We start from the raw sequence: 20,861 nt of genomic DNA, 5'->3' as shown, positions 1-20,861 counted from the left end.
TGATGGGGTTCACCTCCCTGCCCTATAATAGCTGAAAAACTGTATCATCCATTTGCACACCTCATTCCAGGGAACTCTGCTCTGTTTGACTTTGTCTGTATGGTCAGTCTAACTGGGTTATTTCTTTTCAGCCCCATTTAGTCAAGGATTGTTCATATTTCACCTGTATTGAATTTGATTTCAAGCCTGATGTCTTAGGTGAGTTATAGGAAATTGTTTAGTGCAGTGATATATTGCACACAGGAGCATTAGTGAGCAGCAGAGTTCCTGTTCTACAGATAAACAGCAAAATTTCTTTCTTGCCTAAGTTTATGGAACTGTATAAATAGTTTGCTAGCTCACTTTTCATAGTCCCTGTGCCCAGCAGAGGTGAAACTGGTGTGTCTGTGAACCAGTATCTCCATCCTGCGTAAATAGATAAACATAGAAATGAAGACCAGAGAAATCAATGTCAAAGGTTTTCTGTCTCTTTTTGGTCTTCTTGGAAGTACAACAAACCTACATGTTCTGGTAAGGGAAGGAGACTGAAGGGGGATAGCCTGGCTGACCCTCTAGTTGGGCTGGAATTAGTCTGTGGAGACTTGAACAGACCTTCACGAGAACCTATTACTGGAAAGTCACTCTGCAGAATGATATCAGGTTGTGATACAGTCTTTCAATTACTCCAGTTGGACCAGTGAGCAAATTGAAAACACAATGCAAACTTGTTTCTTATTTTTCCAGTTCTCCCAACTACCAGGCTTGCAAACTCAATCTGGCCTCTGAAAGTGAAGCTGGTTCTTATAGATGTGTGCATTATCAGTGGCAGCTCTGTTAAAATTACTGTTGAGGATGCACCAGCCAGCAAAAAGTCCACCACGTTTCCCTATTGCCTCCAGCAGTGCCTGCAGTGCTTAAGGAGTGAAAATGATAAAGAGGTACATTCATCAGAAAGCTACAGTGTTAGGCCTCTGGAATACATGCAAGAAACAGCTGGGTAAATCAGGTCTTTTTGCAGTTACTTTCCAACCTTAAACGAATTCTACAAGTGAACAGAAAACAACCATAATAAGATCTGACATGTTCATGAGCAGTGCTGTGAAAAGTCTGAGAAAAAGGAATGCTGCACGGAAAGGTAGCTGGCAGCAAGTTGTGGTGCCATGGCTGCTGAGTGGGTCAGTTGAGAAAGGCAAATAGAAGAGCATGTGTGCAAACTAAGATATCAGTTTATCTCATATCCATTGGGACATGATGGTACTGCAGATGTTTCTGAGCTGCTTCTCATGATTGTCGTGGTTCAGTTCTACATCTCTCATCCTCCCAATTCTTGATTAGCATGACAGCTCTTTCACTTCTGCATATCCTAATTATTAACAGGAAATACAAATACTATCATGAGAAATCCAGAAAATGAAGAAACATTAACTCTGCCTAGCATCAGAGAATGCTACTCCTAGCTTCTGAATAAATCTGAGTTCCCTGGAGCAGCAAAGCACATCTCCCCTGCCCTGTCATTTTATACTAAGTAAAACTCTTAGAAATAGTTATTATTTTTAAATGCTTTTCCCATGTGTGTCCTGCTGCTTAACTTCTGTCTAACTAATACAGATCCAAGTGGGAAATGCTTGATTCAACTCAGTCACTTAGAAAAGAAACCACTTATATCAACTGAAGAACACGTTGGTCAGTTACACTGTAGGCACACAATCATTTCAGAATAAGCAAAAGTGATTTAGGATGTCCCCGTCTCACTACTGGGGTTGCTGTCCCCAAACCAAGTTGGTAGGGATGTGGTGGTCCTTTATCTTCTGCTCCACTGCACAGCCAGCCTGGTCACTCTGACACATACTTGGAGAAGTCATAGTAAGATGTGGAGAAGTTCACTGGTTTCTGTTGGGCAGCGAGTCCTCATACTAAGCACAAGTTAATGAAGGTAGCCAAGAGCAAAATAACACAGCACTATAATAAGGTTTTCTTTTGTTCTCTATTGGGCTTTGTTTTTTATTGATATAAAGTCAAGACAGGGCTTAGACGGGAACTTTATCAAAACTGACAGCAATTATCTTCTCCTTAACTGTAAAATGCAACTGTGCCATAGCAAAAACTAAATGTAACCTGAGTGTGTGCAAATGTAGAACAGCCCTAAATTGTATGGCCTGTGCTTTCCTTCATACACCTGTCAGCATTCAGGGCTCGTTCAGGCCTTCACTATAAATTGTATTTAATCAAACAAGTGAGAAATGTAATCTGACATATTGGGTTTGGGTAGTTTTTTGGTTTTTTTTTGCTTGCCTGCGACTGAATTAATAAAAGCTCATTGATAACAAGTTAAACTGGTTGTAAAACTTCTAATAAGAAAAATACATATGTAGTACAACATCAAAAAAACCCCATTGCTGTACTTAGTTCTACATCTTGCTAAAATGCAAGTCACTCTGTCAAAAAACTGTGTAGCAAAGGGCTTGGAATTATAATTAGCCATTAAAACCTTGCACATTTCTAGGAGGAAATAACTGCACGTTACATTACTTATTACTTCCACTCTTTCTCGTTTTGCTGTTGACAGACTCTTGTTCTGCACACATCTGAATATTAGGTATTCATAAGGTATTCATATGAATGACGTCTGCTATAATATTGTTTCCAAGTTTTATTTGATCTTGAAAAACATTTCATTACGTTTAATTTAGAGAAATGAAATTTCTTTAATTACTATCTGTTGAAGCTATTAAAAGCTCAATTACATTTGCAAATTCATTTTAGAAAAGTGTTATCATTTTAAGATTAATAATTAAAAAAAAATCCTCGATCTGACTGTGTGGGGATTTCTAGTTCTATAGGAGTGTTCTCTTTACTTCCAATATGTCTAAAATGGGAACAATAATTAGGCTGAGAACTGAGATCAATACAAGCCTTTGAAATTCAGCTGTGAATTTGAGTAAATAGGAATTGTCTGTTAAACAGACACGATTTTAGAAAATGTATTGCTTGCCATGATTCAATGTTAAAAATACGATGTGGAGATGATCTGTAAGAAGTTCTAGGTTGTAGTGGCTGCTGGAGTGCGGATGTTTCACCTGCCTAAAGCTCTCCTGCACATGGTGTGCATTGCTGTGGTGGATATGGTGTAATCACTGCTTTATAGGGGAGTGGGTACAACCAGCTGCAGCATAAGGAAAGTCCTCACAAGGCTGCCTTCTGTTGGTTAGTTTCTGGTAGATTAGGAACAAACTGAGGTTTTCCTTGGTGGTGGTGAGGGTGTTTTTTGGTGTTTATTTTATTAATGGTGATTCGTTTCCTTTGGCCTTTGCTGCGTGTTTCCTGGAATGAAGGGGCTTTTTGGCACCAAGGGGTGCCTATAAACTGTAAGTGTTGGAAGGGATGTGCAGACAGAAGAGCTTACTATCTAGCTCTGTGTTGGGAGGTTTTATGAATTAAAGAAAATGTATAACATAAATTCTGTCACAACTCCAACTATATATACAGTATTGCTCATGTAATAGCCTGCCTAATTCTGATTAATTGTAGGTTTGAAATGATAAAGGAGCTACAGCACAGCAGTTATTTTATTGTACAGATGCAATTAAAACTGTATCACTGCAATATAAATAATGCTAAATTAAGTTGCTGTCCTGCCACATGGTGGCAATTTTGAGCTATTGCACAATGAAGCTAGCATCTTATCTTATTCAGAAGTAGTAATTGTACCAAGAAAGTGTTTCTAATTTACTTCAATTGCTCTGGAGAAGTGTTATCACCAAAGAATATAAAGTGTGTAAACTACTGTCACTAAAATATCACTACTGCTAATAAATGTTTCCTATCTTGCTGTTCATCTCAGGGCCACGCAGAGCTTGAAGTTTCCTTCTGGCAGTCATGGTATGCATGTTCTAGTCTGTTATGAGGCAAAAGAGAGCGATCTATTAGCACATTAAAATTTAATAGTGAAAAATAAATTATTTGCTTCGAATGATTCACTTTAACTGTTTTAAAGGCAGTTATGGAAAATGCTAATACAAGTTATTTAGTGCCAAGTAGTTTTTCCTGGTTTATTTGGGGCAGCCTGTTGTTGTGGGAGCAGAATCCTATTTGAGAGAGTCATCATTTTTTCTTACCGGAATGAAAGAGCTGGAAGATACCAGCCTAAAATTAGGAGATGCTGTTTATACTGTGTATATCTTGCTGTTGCAGAGCTGTAGGGAGAATAAGGTTGGGAAAAATAATTACATCCTGAAATAATTGGGGAGAAAAATAGAGGCGTAATATAAATCGAGGAACTTTCTTCCTCAGCCTCTGTAGTACAAGTCAGCATCAAGCAAAAGGGTAATTCATTTTCATTACAAAGGAACAACACAATTTCACCCTTAACTTTATTTGGAGGAGTTGTGGAAATAAAGCTACCTTTCCCTCCATGAGCTCTATAAGTGCTTCAGTTATTGCTGCTTATGTCTTAATGCTTCACAGTACCGTAAAACACCTTAACTTCATCCTTGGGAAAGCTTTGAGTGTTTTGAGAGTATTTGTTGGTATTCCCAGTATAGCTGGAAACAGTAACGAGGGACAAAGGCATATTAACTGCCATTGTCAGAGAGTTCTGGTCTCAATAGCTGGCTGATTTAATAAAGCCTTGTTACAGTAAAATGATTCAGCTGTAAGCTGCCTGTTAAAACTGTAATAAGCACAATAAGCAGTGCACTTCTCTTTTCCATTCATTAGGTAGTGTTTTTTCATGCTGTCAAAGTCCACCACGAGGAAAGCTGCAGTGTGCTGCAAAGTTGTTTGTCAGTGCCTTGGTTTATTTTTGCAGAGAAGTATTGATTACAGAATGAGAAACATTTGGTTTAACAGCGATCGATGAGGAGCAAACAAAGGACACTGAAGTTTGACTCATTTTAATTTAAACTGAAATACAGTACCTGGTACAATTTATGATGGAATAAAAAATGGTCTCGGCCCCCTCCGTTCTTCTCGTCATGTTTTCTTCCTGCCATCTGCAAGCGAAGGAAGTTTTGACTTAGGATTTCAGTCTCTTCTCTGCTAGGTTTGGGACCGGGCTGCAGAAGGGGAATTTGGATGTAAAGGTCCCAACCCATGTAGGAAGCTGGGCTTAGCAGAAGGTGAGGGCAGGGCAGTCTGTTCTGGAGCTGGCTGTGCCAAAGCAGTCTCACCCACTGTCTGCCTGGGAAGTGCTTGCTCAAACAGAGTTTGATTACACGCTTTATACTGGGGGGAAACACTCAGTGTATTGGTGCCTGTCCCAGGCTTCCTGCTCATCACCTTGGACAGTTGATTTTTCTGTACATCACTTCCTAATAGTAACTTTCCAAGCCCTTGTCTGTGTTGCAGCACACCTCTATATCAATGAATGTCCTCATGTTTGTATCCTGTCCAGTGAGCTAAGTTGGCTAGGAGACCAGAGAATTACTGAATTCTGATATAATAGGGAGTATAATAGGGATTGCTGTTAGGGATTGCTGTCTGCAGCACGCTCTGTTGATCTGGTACAGATAGACTCCAATAATGCTAGAGAATAGTGCATTTCAGTACTATGAATGTGCCTGTTGACCATTGGCCCCTTATGTGCTGCACAAACTGATTTGCAGAATGTCAATGTGCTTCTCATGGTTGCTGTTTGTTTGCTTGATTTTGGTTTTGTTACCTGCTTCCTGCAGCCAGCTGATGGTCCAGCCAGGATATGATTAAATTACTGCTGTTATTGTGAGTTATCAATTATATAGCATCAGAAGTTTTTATATATATATATGTGTGTGTGTGTGTGTGTGTTGATGCTTACTGAAGTACTCGATTTAGGTTAGCAATGGCTTAACAATGCTTGATGAGGTGCTTGATGTCTGGATTAGATGATCTTAGTGGTCTTTTCCAACCTTAACAATTCTATAAATTGTAACCAAACAAAAAAAGCTATGTTACTTTCTCCCCCTTTTTTGAATTCATTACAAAGTATCTCTTCAAAATCAATATTAATTATGCAGAATTTGTGGCCCTCTTTAGCAAATGCTTAAAAATAGTTGTTAAAAAATTAATGTGTAGGTTAATAGCTTGATTTAGAGCAACATTAAACCTGGTTTAAAAGTTCTTTTGTAGCCTTTTTTTGGACAAATTTGCTCTCTGATGTTGACATAATTACTACCACAGTACTTACAATACATTGGGTAAGAAAGATCTTTTGTATTTAAACTCAACAGTCCTGTTCCACCTGACTGTTAGTAAAAGTGGCTTCTCACAAGGTTCAAACATAAGCTAAACAAAAAAAGGAGGGAGCAGTTTCGGTGCAGCTGTTGGGCTGTTTCCCTTCTGAATAGCAGCAACATGTGCCGTGTGTGCTGTTTGTGCCTGCTGAGTCCCTGGAATATTTCCCTTGCCAGTATCTGTAGTCTTAAATTGTGATGCAGGGGAGATGTTAGGCAGGCACAGCAAAATCCATGACCCTATGGCCGGGTGCTTGGCTTTGCCTTTCTGGCTGCCACTCATGATGCTTGCGTTTATTTTTTGTTACTTTAGCATTTTGTAGCTCCAGGAGTCATTCAGGAGCTCCAAAGAGGAGATGTTTTCAGTTCAGTGTAACATGACATAAGTAGTTCTCACGCGTTTTGTTTTGATCCGGTATATCTCAAATTTGATTTCTTGCTTACATTTGAGAAGATGAATTAATGTGCGGTACATGTCCCTGAGTGGATGTGAAATGAAACATTTTGACATGAACATTTCTGCACTTACACAAAAAGGAACTCACTGGCATGCAGACATTTGCTCATGAGCATGATGAGTAGCTGGTGAAACTTGATTGCTCAAATGCTCATGAAAAAGTAATTGCAAACAGTATTTGTTCAAGTGTTAAAATATTCCAGTACTTAACACAAAAGTATGGGTGGAATTTACTAATTCTTTCACTCTAGTTTGTTCACATTAATTTTTTTGCATAATTGGAAAACTATCAGAGAGTTGACAGGGGGATGTGATGGAAGTGAGTCTGTCCGGAGAAGGGAAGGGAAAGTGAAGCAGCTTTTGAGAGGAGGAAGGTTAACTGTGAGGAGAGGAGGTGGGAAAGATTGATCAGAGCGCATGGACAGAAGAAGCTGCATCTAATGAAGAATTGGCAAGTGGAACACATGACTTTTTTTGGAGATAGCAGAGATGTTAAAACATTGTGGTGCGTTTCACGGCGCATTCTTTTTTGTGTCATGTTTTCTTCATGTTGCATTCTAATTGTGCCCCTTTTCAGTGAGCTATTAGTCGGTGTGTAACATGGAACCACTTCTGGCCAGTTCATTTGTTTTCACACACCTTTATCTTACACAGGAGTAAAGTGGGTTTTGCACAGAGGAGCTTATAGAGGAGCATTATGACAGTGCAGAATTTCTGGAGAATTCAGGGATGTCATCTGCTGACAGGATGGAAACATCTCTGACCTTTCTGTGCAGGGGGTTCATTTCTCTCCTGTGCCTCATAATGGCTTTTCTGGGTTTGAATAAAAACAGACATTTTCTTGTAGTTATGATCACTGCTTTGTTTGTGTACCCACATGTGTAGCAGGGCAGAATCATAAGCTTTGTACAGCAAGGGGCTCATGTAACTAATAGTATGTTGTAATATGAAGACTGGACATATATTTCATCCCAGGGGTTCCTAATATTTAAACATTTGGTTTTTGTGATGTTATCATTCTTTTATGGATACTTTTCTTAACGTAACTCCTAGGTCTTTTGTCTTTTCTTCCAAAATGAAAATTACATGCTTGTGCGGACCTTTTGTCCATGACAATATTGCATGCTTTCTTACATGAATATGAGGAGTAAGTGGTGGCAACAGCATTCCGTGACCTACCAGCAAGAGGGAAATGAAACCCAGAAATAGCTTACGCTGGTCTTTGACCTGTGGGGAAAAGCTCGGATTTGTGAATCTCTGTTGTATATTCCACGTTCTACTAGAAAACGTGGTTTTGTTGTTAGTGGCAATGTGGCCATAATGTAGATACAGCATAGTCATTCTGCAGGCAGTATTGGTGTGCAGCCAACAAAAGATCCTGGCAGTGAGGTGGAAGAAAGTATATTAATCTCTTTTTGAAGGGTCATGTCTTGGTAAGACACTGTGAAATAGCCCAGATATTCACAGGTGTATTACTCTGTAGTCTTCCCTGTGGAGGTTTGGCTTTGTACGTAAAATAAATCGAAGGTTTATTTGAGAAGCAGAGTGTGGTCAGGCAGCTGCAGTATCAAAATAAGATCATTGTGGTGGTAATTATGTTGAATGAAACTAATTCTTTAGCATTTTACCTTAGTCAAGCTGATACTGCAGTTGGGAGCTCAGGCACAGCCCGGTGCTTGAGTTAGCTGGGACACTTGGGCTCGTAGGAGTTCCTGCTTTTCCTCCATGGCGGCGTATCAGTTGCTGGTGGGCCATTGCTTATTCATTGCTCTTATGGTTAAGACCACTTTCAGAAGGCTTGTCAGCTTGTCTTAAGCACTGCTAAGTAACTATATCTTTCTTCTGCATTATTCTCCATGCTGTTCTCTTGACTCTGGATACCCTAGATGTCTCCTAAGCAGCAGTGAAATACATTTATCAAAGAAGATACTGCAGTATCCAGCACACAGTATGATCTTGAAGCTGATGATGATAGGATGAAATCTGGACAAATTCTAAGTACCTTGAATATTCTTCCCCTATCATTAGTGTGAGTTATCATTCCTGGGGTGCATTCTGTACTGAAGGATACAGAGCATCTTCTGCTCGATGCTGAGTGCTCTGCTCTTCTCATTTTGACAGAAGCAAAGGATCACTCAGCACCTGCCAGGATGTGCTTGTGTAAAAGTAATTAAATAATTTAATTAAAACAGTTTATTTGTTTTCCAGCAATGGGATTCTACTTTTGCAGTTTCCCATTTTCCAGGGAATTATTATATGTATATAGGGATTATATGTGATCTACTAGGCAGAAGCCCTCTTCTTTTCTGAGTAATTCCCATGTTTTTCCACAAGTATATAGATATTTCATTTGATCCTTTGCAGCCTTCCTTTGTGGCATGTGCTTATTTATCACTGCCTTTAAGATCCTTCTTCTACTTGGTAACATTGGTATTTTTGGTCCCTTGGTTGCCGCTTTATAAATTATTATCCAGTTAGATTTATAACTGCAAGACTTGTACTGATAGTCTGTCGCTCCCATTTAATGGCCTAAAACTAAGACATCTTTGTTATTTCCTAATGAAACTGTATGTGTAATTTCTAGACAGATTTTTGCAGGTATGTCATGAAAATTTAGGTCAGAAGTGGAACTCATTCTGATAGGCTGCCAAGTGCAATGCGATAAGCACACAGAACATTCCTATGTGTGTAAGTAGTGTAGCTGCTGTAGCTTTACAGTGCCCTAACTTCTTTTATGCAACCAATTTGGAACCCCTTCACTGGGGGGACTGTAATGTAGTACCACGTTAATTGCTTATTTGTTTGGTTTTTTTTTTATTGACTTGTTATCTCATTTAAATGCACAAGGATAAAATTAATTTAGTTAAATTTAATTTAATTTAATTTCTGTGTAGCTGCAGGGTCACGTGGAAAAGGCTGTATATACATTATTTATTTTTTTTTATTCCATTAGCATTTTTATAACTTTTCAGTTCACACGCACCTACTTTTAAAATAGGGTTTTTTATTAATTACTTTTATATCTCATTTTTGTATTTGGATCTGAAGTTTACAAAAAGACAGCCATCAGTAACACATATATAGATATAGGTATATATAGATACACCCAGATAGCCCTGTGCATTGTGGGTTTGGTGTTTTCATCCTGTCATTTCAACATTAGCAACAAGCATATTCTATTTGCTTTTGAAAACTATTAGTGAAATCAATGATATTTTTATCCCTCTTGTAGGTTTTTATTTGGATAGCAGGTTTTTACAAGCAGATTCTTTGTGATAGGATTTGACTTAATGGATTCAAATGGACTCAGTCCTACTGATAGGAATCTTGCTACTCATCCAAAACAACAAAAGCAGTGCTGCAGAATCGTCTCCTACCCTGTTCTTGGGACTGTGTCATTAAGGGTTGGGTGGCAGGTTGGCAGCATGACTGCTACAGGCTTCCTCTGTCTATTATCAAGCAAGATCACAGATCTCAAATATTTGTGAGAACTGTTTCAAATGGAGGTGAAGAAAAAGCTCTTCAAAGGAGGGGAGAGTGTTTGTTCTTAAATAGCTGTTATGCTGACTTCTGTGAGTCTGAGCTAAGGAGAAATAGCTCAATATTGGTGTATGTATGGTGGTATTCTGGTAGAATCTCTGTCTCTACCATGTAATTGTGTGTGGTTTTGACTTTAATAAAACCAAAAAAAAGTTGATTATTTGATGTTTTTTTCCTAAGTAAAATATAAAATTTATCTTAAAAGTGTTTTACATATTGAGTAATTTATTAACTTCTGTGGTCTTTCAGCGTGAGAAACTGATACATGAGTTGGAGGAAGAAAGACATTTAAGACTTGAGAGTGAAAAACGATTACGGGAGGTAACACTGGAGTCAGAGCGTAACAGAGCTCAGATGCGTGGCCTACAAGAGCAGTTTTCCAGGTATGTTGCATAAGTCAATTCTGCTTAAAATAATTGAACATGCTTCGGTTCATAAAGACTGATCAAAGCTCATGACCACTTGAATGGAAGGAATCTAAGCCAAAAAACTGCTTTCCCTCTGAAATATGGTAAGTGTAGCAGGCATTTGGCTGAATGATTGCTACCACGAGTTAAAACTTAAAAGGTTTAGGCTTGTATTCTGCATAATGAACATTTTGATTTCCAGGATTTTGCATTGGTTAAAACCCTCAGTTATGATGTAAGCAGTAATGCTCTTCACTTCTTAGAAAGTGTGTGTTATTGATAAGTTGTTATTGGTTGTTTTTTTGGTTAACCATCAGTGAAGATTTTGTTCAGTCTCAGTAATGGCAAAAAACAACCAAACATGTGTTTTACTATCTGGGTAATCATCCTGCTTCTGTGAGCTTAGGGTCTCTTTCTGCATTTGCTCTTACTCAGCTAGAATAGAGCTGCACTGGAAAGGGAACCACATTACCTACTCTAATTGGAGATACTACTTTTCATTAATGGCACCTGTAGTTGGCCATGTTCTTGCCAATGATAAAGATTGCCATTGGTTTCATTGTGCTCTACTTTTACTGTAGTGTAGACTAGGTGTTAGAAGGAGAATTCATGCCTTAGAATGCTTTGTTTGCTTTTAAAACATTACTTTTGTCATGATGAATAGTAGAGGTTATTTTTTTTCTGATGTTCAGTAGAATATTAAGATATTTGCTTATCCTAACAAACTTCTTTTTCCTAAAATAGTGTATTTTTCTTACCCAGTTGGAGATAATAATGAAACAGGCAACTCGATAATCGTGCACTGTTTAAAGATGCTGTATCATTTGAAGGATTTGTGGCTTTTTTCCCCAGTGTGAGAATAATGAAATGAGACAAGACAGGTGGTGATAGGAGATGCTAAAATCAAGAAAATTGCATGTACTTTGGAAGAAGATGGATAGACAATAATACTCTGGGCCCAAATGTTCGGTATTTCAGATACAGATAAACTGAAGCAAGAACACAGATTATAGCATAAGTCTTTTAAATCTGTGCAATTCCTGAACTGAGTTCATTTAAATAAACATTCCTAAATATACATGCAGTACCGTAGGTTAAAATGTGATTTGGAGGATGCTTCTTTGCATTTCAAATATTTTCTGTGCATCTGTGAAAGAGTAAAACATGATATTTCATGGAAAGCTGGAAGCTGATCTTTATAATCAGGCAAGGAAAGCTGTTTGCTCCTATCTGGAATTGCGTGACTTTATCAAATAAGAAAATAGTTTCAGATTGAGGACTTGGGAAGGCAAGTTGTTTTGGCTTTTTATTGATTGACGTTTCCATTCGTACCAAGTAAGCAATATTCTAGGCTGAGAGTCTGAAGTAAATCGGAGTTTTCTTTCTTAACATCTGTATAGACCTGCCAAAGCTTTAAAATGACACAGCGGTTACTTTGATAAATATGTGACTGCTACTGTAGAAGAAGAAAGCTTTTGAAACCAAATTTATTTTCCAGAATTGCACTGGGGTGTATCCATGTAGTCTTAAATTTGTTCTATAATTTTAGTGGACGTGAACATATTTAAGGTGTGCAAAGATCCTGCAGGAGAACTACTTAATGCAGAAAGTAGGATTTTTCACTGTATTTGAACACCGTAATTTTTTAATTGTCTTAATATAATCTTACCTTGAGATGAAATCTTTGGTCTTTTCTCTCTTAAAAACCTTGAGATTTGTTGCTCTACTGGAGCTGCTCCTTTATTTCATGTAAGGCCCATTTTGGCATGAGAAGAATGTTGCACAACTGCACAGTGACTAACCCTATAAGTACCTGTCATCCAGTTTCTCTCAAGATAGTGTCATGTGGTCTGACTATTCCATTTTGATTATTGGCAACTCTCACGTATGTACAGCAGGTTGGCATTCATGTTGCTGTTTTGCCTGCTGTGTCTTTATCCACCATGGAAAAAGATAGGGTCAGTTCATGATTTTTTGATAGGTTGTAGTTTAGCATTAGTTTCTTCTTGAAGTTCTTTTATTGGGACATTGGGGAGCAGAATGCAACTACTGCATCTCATGCATCTCCTTGTTCTCAGTTTCATCTGTTCTTTTCCTGACTTCTGCATCTTCCTACAGCAGTAGGAACTGAAACAAAACAACTCTGCCTGAAGCAGTAGGTGTGATTTATAGCATTGCTCTAAAAAACCCACTGATATACAGAGCATAAATTAATTACATCTCTGCTACATATCAGTAAGTAATACAAATTGTTTTTTGTTCAGCACATACAACACATGTGACTCCAGATTGGAAGTAAATGTTAAAGCAGTAAAAGAAGTGACTTTACTTACATTATTTTGATTACTATTCTGATTTCAATGGAACAAATTCAATATAACATACTGTTACAAAGTGTATTTTTACACAGTATTTGAAGAGAATAGTGTTAAATCTTTAAAATCCCCCTTGGGAAAATTTTACAAATTCTTTCACTGAAGATGATGTTGTTTATGGATATCAGTGTCTGTGGCTGGAGCGCGGCCTTGGGCTTTTAGGAACAGATGCTACTGCAATAGTAGAGAATGGTCCTTGTTTGATCTGCCTGGGTCCTGCAAATGAGATGAGTGTAATACTCATTAGAGTGTACTGCACCATGCCCCTCGCATTAGTATTGACCATAGGGTTAAGCCTGTCACTTCTGGCAAGGTGAGAGGTGACTGCTACAAATCCGATAATACCTTGTGTAAAAAGACAGCGTGTCCATTACTTTAAGCGTATCCTACTTGGTTTTCCTCCAGCGATTGCTGGTTCTGGTTGCTCAATTCCAGCTTGTCTGCATATAGAGTGGAAACAGTGACTGTTTCCTAGCAGTTGTGAAAAAGAGATCTTTCACATTTGCAACATCATCAGCTCATAATTTCTATCAGTGTCACATCTGCTTGGTGGGGGAATGCTAGAGGACACCACCTGCTTGTCAGAGAGATCTTGCTGCTTGGCAAGTAATATGGATACAGCAAGAATGACTTCTGGAAAGTCAAAACCTGAGGGTGCCTCTGTAGCTTCTGCATCCAGTCAGCTTGTGTTATATCCATTGAATGCCAGTTTATACCATTAATAACATTTCAGTCTAGTTCCTGTCAGGGTCAAATGCTCTCCTGGCAGCCATTGCTCGTATTCCTTCGATTTTGACATAGCAGAGATGAATACAATACTGTGGAGGAATGCACTCCTTGTCTCGGAGAAATAGAAAGAAGGAGCTGCAGTTCTGCAGCAATCTCTTATCCTCCCTGAGTGTACATAAGGTTGCTGGGGGAGGCAGATTGTCACCAAGGTAGCGTTTATGCCAATGGCTGACCCTGTTGTACTGGCCTAAGCTTTTAGATACCTCTAGCTTTGATTCAGTCTGGCTATGTGAAATGTAATGTCAGAAAGTAGTGGGTAAATATAAAACAAAACCCGATGTCAGGTTCACGGGCATCAATTTTGGAGCTGCTGCTAGGCAGAGCACTTGCACTGGAGTAGCACTTAGCTGCTTGATGGACTTCACAAGGATGTGGTCGGAGTAAAATTGTAAATAACTTTCATCTGTTGCATAAGATAGTGATTCTGGCTGTTGATTTGAAGTGATGGAGGAAAAGGATGATATCTGTTGCTTTTAGATCAATGCTGATGGGATGAGCATATTAGTATTTTTATTTGTGTGCATGTATAACATTTGGGTACATATTTCATCTCTCATCCTTGCTTAGCAGTGTCAAGTGTTTTTAAGTAACTTGTTAGTAATACCAGGGAGCTCTTTTTGTGAATCTCAAGGAGTTTATTTATTTATTTATATTCATAGAATATTCATAGAATCACAAGGTTGGAAAGGACCTAGTCCAACCATCCTCCCTTTACCATACCTACAGAAAACCCCTAAACCATATCTCCTAGCTCCCTATGCAGGCGCTTCTTGAACACTGCCAGTGATGCCGACTCTACCACTTCCCTGGGCAGGCTATTCCAGTGCCTGACCACTCTCTGAGAAAAAAAGTTCCTTCGTATTTATTTAATTATTTATTTTTACCAAACTCATGATATGAAGCCCAAAAAGCAGGTTACCCCAGTCTGTACGGAGAGTTTGGTCCCCCTCAGTTCATGGGCTAGTTTGAATTGAACCTTCTGCTTTCAGGTGTTTGACTGACAGGAAGAAAATAGGAATCTTTTAATTCTTCATCAGGCTTCCCTTTTTTTTTCCAAGCTTCTGTTCTATGGATGCTACGAACCATCTGATTGAACTGTGAATATTTTCAGAAGGAAGTTGATAAGAAAAACAAGCAGTGAGGTCAGGGTGACTGCAGAGTACTGAAGGATCTGTACATTCAAAGCACAGAAGTCATGCGGGGACTGAAGGTTTTACAAGAGTACATTACATGATATATATTGATTTATGTAATACTTTTAGAAAGCAATGGGTTGCTTTGCTTCAGACATTATTCAAGACACATGTAGAGGTACATGCAGTTCCTGAACTACTGTGAGCTCCTCAGTCACTGGAGCTACATTAAGAGCCAGCTTGTTTCAGTGCCCCAACACACGACTAAATCATGTGGTGATGTTTCATGACAACTCCTAGTTAATGACAGTTTCTTGAAAAAGTAAATATGTAATCTTGTCTTCCACAGCCAAAACATGGGGATCTGTGAGCTGGAAAAATGCTGTGTATTTCTATGCTGACTTTGTGTCATACTTGTGTTTCTGGTAGGTTGAATCTAATGCCCGTTACTGATTTATTAGACCATAAAATAACACTGTTTCCTCTGTTTTCCTGTTTAGCACTACAATTTAATAGGACACAGTGTTGTTTTTCTTTGCATAATGTAGTAGATAAGCACATAAACAGTAGTAGGGAGTTTATCCTGCATAGAGTGAAGAAAGGTAAAGAAGCACCTAGCAAAAAAGCAGTATATTAATATCTTCACCACATTTGAACAGTTGGTTACTAATGCCCATACACAGGTCCATACACAGCATGTTATCCCCTCTATCCATTCCTTTCTTTTGTGATAGAAAGTTGTCTTGAATATTCTCTGCATTCCCATAACATGATCATCTAACCAGTGGAACCTTTCTATCTTAGATAGTGCATGCTATGTATCTGTAATGTCTCTTGTTAGATGGCTGTTTCGTTCCCAAAGTGGGATCCCTGCTGACACTAACAGAACGTGCTCCTGGAAGCACATTCCAATAATACTGTGCTCAAGAGTAAGAGAAGGGATTCCTGTGTGGATTATGTGACTGGACTTACAAGCCCTTCTATGTCAGAGGACAGTGAAAACTTCATTTTAGTGAAACAGCAGACTCCGCTGTTACTGCTGTTTAAAGAGACTGAGGTTCATGTTTGGTGTTATGTACTGTAAAATCTTGTACAGCTCTGTGCATTTTATTTTGCTCAATAATAGGTATATTTTTGGTACGAATTTCAAACTACAGGTATTTCTCGGTTGTAAAACATGCTTTCATTTATGAAAGGAAAGTTCCGGTATATGAGCTGAGTACAGTTACAGAGTAATGTTGCTGCCTAAATGCTATTCAGTTGTGTTTGGAAAGGTGTTTCCAGGGTATGTAGGACTTGGGGCCGTCAAGAGAATAGCTTTTACTTGTTAATGGTTTGCTGTTCTTATGGATGTCTTTTTAAAACTGCATTGGAACATGCAAAGTACAATATTAACTGTTACTTTCCCGTGGAACTTCTCATGGATTGGTTTCCTTTGAGCTTGTGCAGTTGAGAAAGTTACAGATGTTGTATGTTATTCTGCAATTCCTTGATGCAATAGAAAGTAAAGGGGCTATTCAAAATCAACACGTTCCTTTGTATGGTTCATAAAAGTATTTCTTAGCTAGACGTGATAAATACCTTAATTCCAAGGGCCAACAGAAAGACCAGCAGATCTGCAAGGAAAAGTCTGCAAAGATCAGCAGAAAATGATTTGTTTTCCTTAGCTTTAATTTTTCCCTTACGTCAAGCCATTTGATGATAATTAAGTGTGGCTTGAAAGAACATCTTTTAACATGCTTGCTTTCATCAGGATATTGTGAATTTAAAGTCATTTTTCTGGAAGGAACCTGTCCTAATTATACTGAAAGATTACCATAGATTTTTATTCATACCTTGCTTGGATGTGCCCATGCATGATTTCCCTTATATGTGAAAGACCCAACTCATTCATACTTATCATCTCCTTTTTATTTGGAAATACGATTTATGTGTAAATCTATATGCACACGTGTGTGTATATATACACATACATATATATATTTATATTTGCACATAGCTAAAGAAAAGATTATAAAAGGATGATAAGTATTTATAAACACAAACGCATGTGGAAGATATGAGATAGAAGGGTATGGCACAATTGAGAAAACACGAATGCTTAACAGCTGTTCTTAGTCTTAGAAGGAGGATAATAACATATATTTGCCTGCAAATCTTGACAAGGGCGATTTGTAGTCACAAGACAGAGGGTGGATGGAAAGCAGTTAAAGAATTAAGATAACTGAAGTAGATTCTATTGAGCCACGATGTCTTCATTGTATTCACAGACATCAACAGTACCCAAACCACCACTGGCAATTATACGTGTAGGCAGTCTGGAGAATGAGTGAAGTTCCACAGGAGTATTATTCAGTTATATATAAATAAGAAATTGTGCACAGAAGATTAGACTGATTTGCTGTTAATAAAATTTAGATATGGTTCCACAATAGTCTTCACAAAGAAGCCTAAACACTTGCAGTCCCAGTGCTCAGCTGAGTTGCTTGAGTTTTAAGCAGACTCAAAAAAACTCTTCTAAGAAGTTTTTTTTTTAATTGAATTTAATGTACTCGCAGAAGAATTGCCGTGGTTAACAATGCTCTGTAGTATGTCCCTTGTGGTACTTTCGAAGGTAGAATCAGATGCTAAATCCTTAAAGGCAGCTACAGATGAACTGCTCTGGGAAAGCTTTTTCATGATGGAAAAAATAGTGATGTTCTCATGTCCTCAGCTGTGAGGTTAATCCCTTACTCGTCTCATCAGGAACTCCTGCCAGCCCAATGTATTAGAATACGTTTACATGTTTGCAGAAGAGATAATAAGCATCATATTGAAAAGTGACAAGCTTTTGTCTAGATTGCAGTTATAAAACTGTAAATCACTTCTGTATATTTGTTAGAAGTTCCTATGTGCTTTAAAAATGGTATATTGGAAGATTGCTTTTGTGTTTAAAACTATCTAATGTTGTCAATTTTATATGCTATCTTTGTTACAAAACTGTTCATAGGCTTTGAAGAAGTGCATAGAAATGAATGGCTTAATATAATCTGAAAGTTCTTAGATTTCAGAAAAGAGGGCCTTGCCAATAATTGGTTTTAAAAATATCAATTTCTTACCAAAAAAGCAATAGCAGATCTAGAGTGGGATGGAAGTCTTCAGTCATTTACTTTACTCAGTATGTAGAACCCAGATGCTTCCTTCTGAACCTGAGTGCCAAAAAATTCCCAGCTTCGGTTTATGTGTGTACCTCTGTCCTTGAAAAAGATTATCTTCATTTCATAACACTGCAATAACAAAAGAATATTAAAAGGAAATGGGGGGAATACCTGTGAGAGAAAAACAGTGTGGTGATAAAGAATTCAGTAATTCAAAGAGATTTGTTTAAATGGAAATTGCGTCCTGGTGAAATGATTAGAGACTAAACTACACAATGAGCATGACAAGAAGAAAGGAGGCAGAGAGCAGGTGTTACTCCAGGGTCTGCAACTGTTGATTGTGGTGAGTTTGGGGCCGACTTTTTAGAAACATCTACCTGGTCTAAACTGCAGGTTTGTCTCCCAGTGTTGTTTCCTACAGTGATGCAATGGCTCAGCCTAGCTTTAAAGCCCTATTTCCTTCTAATGCTGCCCATTGGTACCTTTTGTGAGTTACCTTCTTCTTAGGATGGAAGAGGATATGGAATGGAGAGCACAGGAATGTTCTGAAACTTCCATTGCATGCATCCTTCCCAGCTAGCAGACTTGCTTATGCCCATGCCAGGCATATGTGTGCCCATCTGCACCTTGAGACTTGTTTCTTCAGAATGCACAGTTATGGAGAGTCAAAAACACAAGCACTTTGAAAGCCAGTGTGTAGGATGCTAGTTCAGTCTGATCTTCTGATTACATCGTTAGACTTAAGCTCAATGCTCAGGTAACTTGGAATTATCCCGTTTTAATTTGCTGACCCGTCATAATTGTCATTCCTTTTGTTGGTTGATAATGAACCTATTAAGAACAATAACTGATGCACAACTTGCAGATTATAGACTGTTTCTCTCAACTAATGTATCATAGAAAACCATGAGTTCATGGCTAGGGTTTTTGTGCTGTTTGTTAGATACTCAAGGTGGTTTATATTAATAATTTTTCTGTCCTATAAAACTTGTGTTATAAACGATAAATGCATCATTAATAGGCAGTGCTGTATATTCAGATTGATGGTGGTAGGCACAGAGCAAATTAAATTATGAGGGAATATTATGATTAAAAAGCTGACATAAAGCTAAATGATCACAATTCTCTTTTATGAGTGCAACTGGAATTCTTCAATGGAGCAGTGGTTGTCTGACTCCAAATTTTACCTAGACAAATCTTGGAGTAGACTAAAAAGGAGAAGCTTACACCTCCTTTCTAAGTGCAAGCAGATATAAAACTGACCCAGAAACACTCTCAGCTCTTCTAAGGTACTGGTGTGCATTCTGCTCTCATTGAAGTCAGGAGGAAAGAAATAGTTCAAGTATGTCTGAGGAGTTTGTTGCCTTAAATACTGTGGGTGTACAGATTTGTGATACAGGAGGTTGGAAGATGAAATCCCAAATTGTACCTGTCAGTGCAGAACACTGAGTGAATCCTTTCTTTTCTCAAGGTCTCCAAACAGAGTTGTCTGCTGTTCACATGTGTGCAAGGCCCAGAGGATTAAAGGGCTTTCTTCATGGATAATATAATAGGGAAACCTGCACAGAGATGTGCTTGACTTGACTTTACATGTTTTATTTGGCCTTATGGATCATAGAGTGTGGGACAGTTGCTCTAGTCAGTGAGAAACTATCAGGCAACCTTTACTCACAGTTCGCACAGCTGGCTCCTAATGCTGGTGTGCAAGTGTGGAGCTGCTCTCTAAATGCAACCAACACATAATCTGTAAATGTAATCAGTTTATCATCTTGCTCTGCATAACCTCTTAAGTAGCTGTACAAACTAATGGAAATAGAATAATTTTTCTGCCTGACTTGTGGTGATAATATAGTTTTCCAACCTAGCAACAATTTGTAGCCTGCATAGATTGGATTGTTTCACAGGAGAATTATTATGGTAATTTTAATTTTATCTTTGAACTTGTAATTATTTCACAGTATTGTTTTAATGTAATAGTCCAAGCAGCAGTTCATTTGTTGTCAGGACTCAAAATTGGACAGGGCAACTTAAAAATTTAGTTATAATCTTTTTCTTTCTTCATCAGAATGTTTTGAGTTTGTGTTTTCCCCTGTGAGCAGATTTCAGACGTGATTATTATTATGAAAAGCTATTAGTCACCAAATCTGTGTTTCATAGTTTTGCTATTCAGTGTATGGCAAAGAGTGAAGAACACGATGGTTTCCTTTCCTTGTATAGGCTTATAAACCTGGTTCTACTGGTGGCTCATCTCTTAGTCTGGTACTGCATTTTACTAAATACTTTACAGATGTACCCTCAGGGTTTTCTACCCAACGTTTCAGCTTCATGGACGCAGATTATTCATTTTCTTAAAAGTGGTTATGGAACTTCACTTAGAGGAAATTGTGACTGAAACAACAAGATTGTTTTAAATCCATCAGTATCGGTAAGGACAGCTCTGGCTCTGAGGTCTTTTTTTCAGTCCTATTTCAGAAAAGTCTTGGGATTTTCACTGAATTTGGATCCAGGTCTAGCATAAGGGAAGGGACATTTCTCTTCTTAAGGATGAAGAAGGCATTAGAGCATAAACTATGCAGTTTTAAATCATATGGCATAGTTCAAGCTATTCAAATAAGTAAGAAATGTTGGTATTCCAGATCCATGTGAACTGCAGGAGATGGCTGCACTGGAAATGTGAAATGAGAGTTGGCTGGATCTCGTTTATGGCAAGGTGGAACCTGGGAAGGATCTATGGGCTTTGCCCATTAGGGGTTTATTGCTAAAGTACTTAGGATTTTTTTGCAGTGTTATTAATCATGCTATATGACTAATACGGTTATAATACCTAATTCCATA

At 38.2% G+C, this 20,861-nt stretch overlaps 1 protein-coding gene across 11 annotated transcripts in view; it reads left to right on the top strand.

Annotated features, from left to right (window-relative positions):
* Positions 1 to 20,861, top strand: part of NCKAP5 (NCK associated protein 5) — a 405,691-nt gene that overhangs the window by 228,737 nt on the left and 156,093 nt on the right. For all 11 annotated transcript variants that reach the window (XR_001556628.2, XR_001556627.2, XM_032445915.1 and 8 more), the window contains exon 5: positions 10,435 to 10,568. Coding sequence is in view for 9 of the 11 variants with exons in the window: in XM_032445915.1 (XP_032301806.1) it covers positions 10,435 to 10,568 (134 nt within the window). In the remaining 2 variants the exon portion in view is untranslated. The remainder of the gene's footprint in view (positions 1 to 10,434; positions 10,569 to 20,861) is intronic.

This window comes from Coturnix japonica, chromosome 7, assembly GCF_001577835.2.
Source record: "Coturnix japonica isolate 7356 chromosome 7, Coturnix japonica 2.1, whole genome shotgun sequence".
NCBI lineage: Eukaryota > Metazoa > Chordata > Aves > Galliformes > Phasianidae > Coturnix > Coturnix japonica.
Note: the sequence above shows the minus strand (reverse complement) of the source record. Positions and strands in the feature narration are given on the sequence as shown.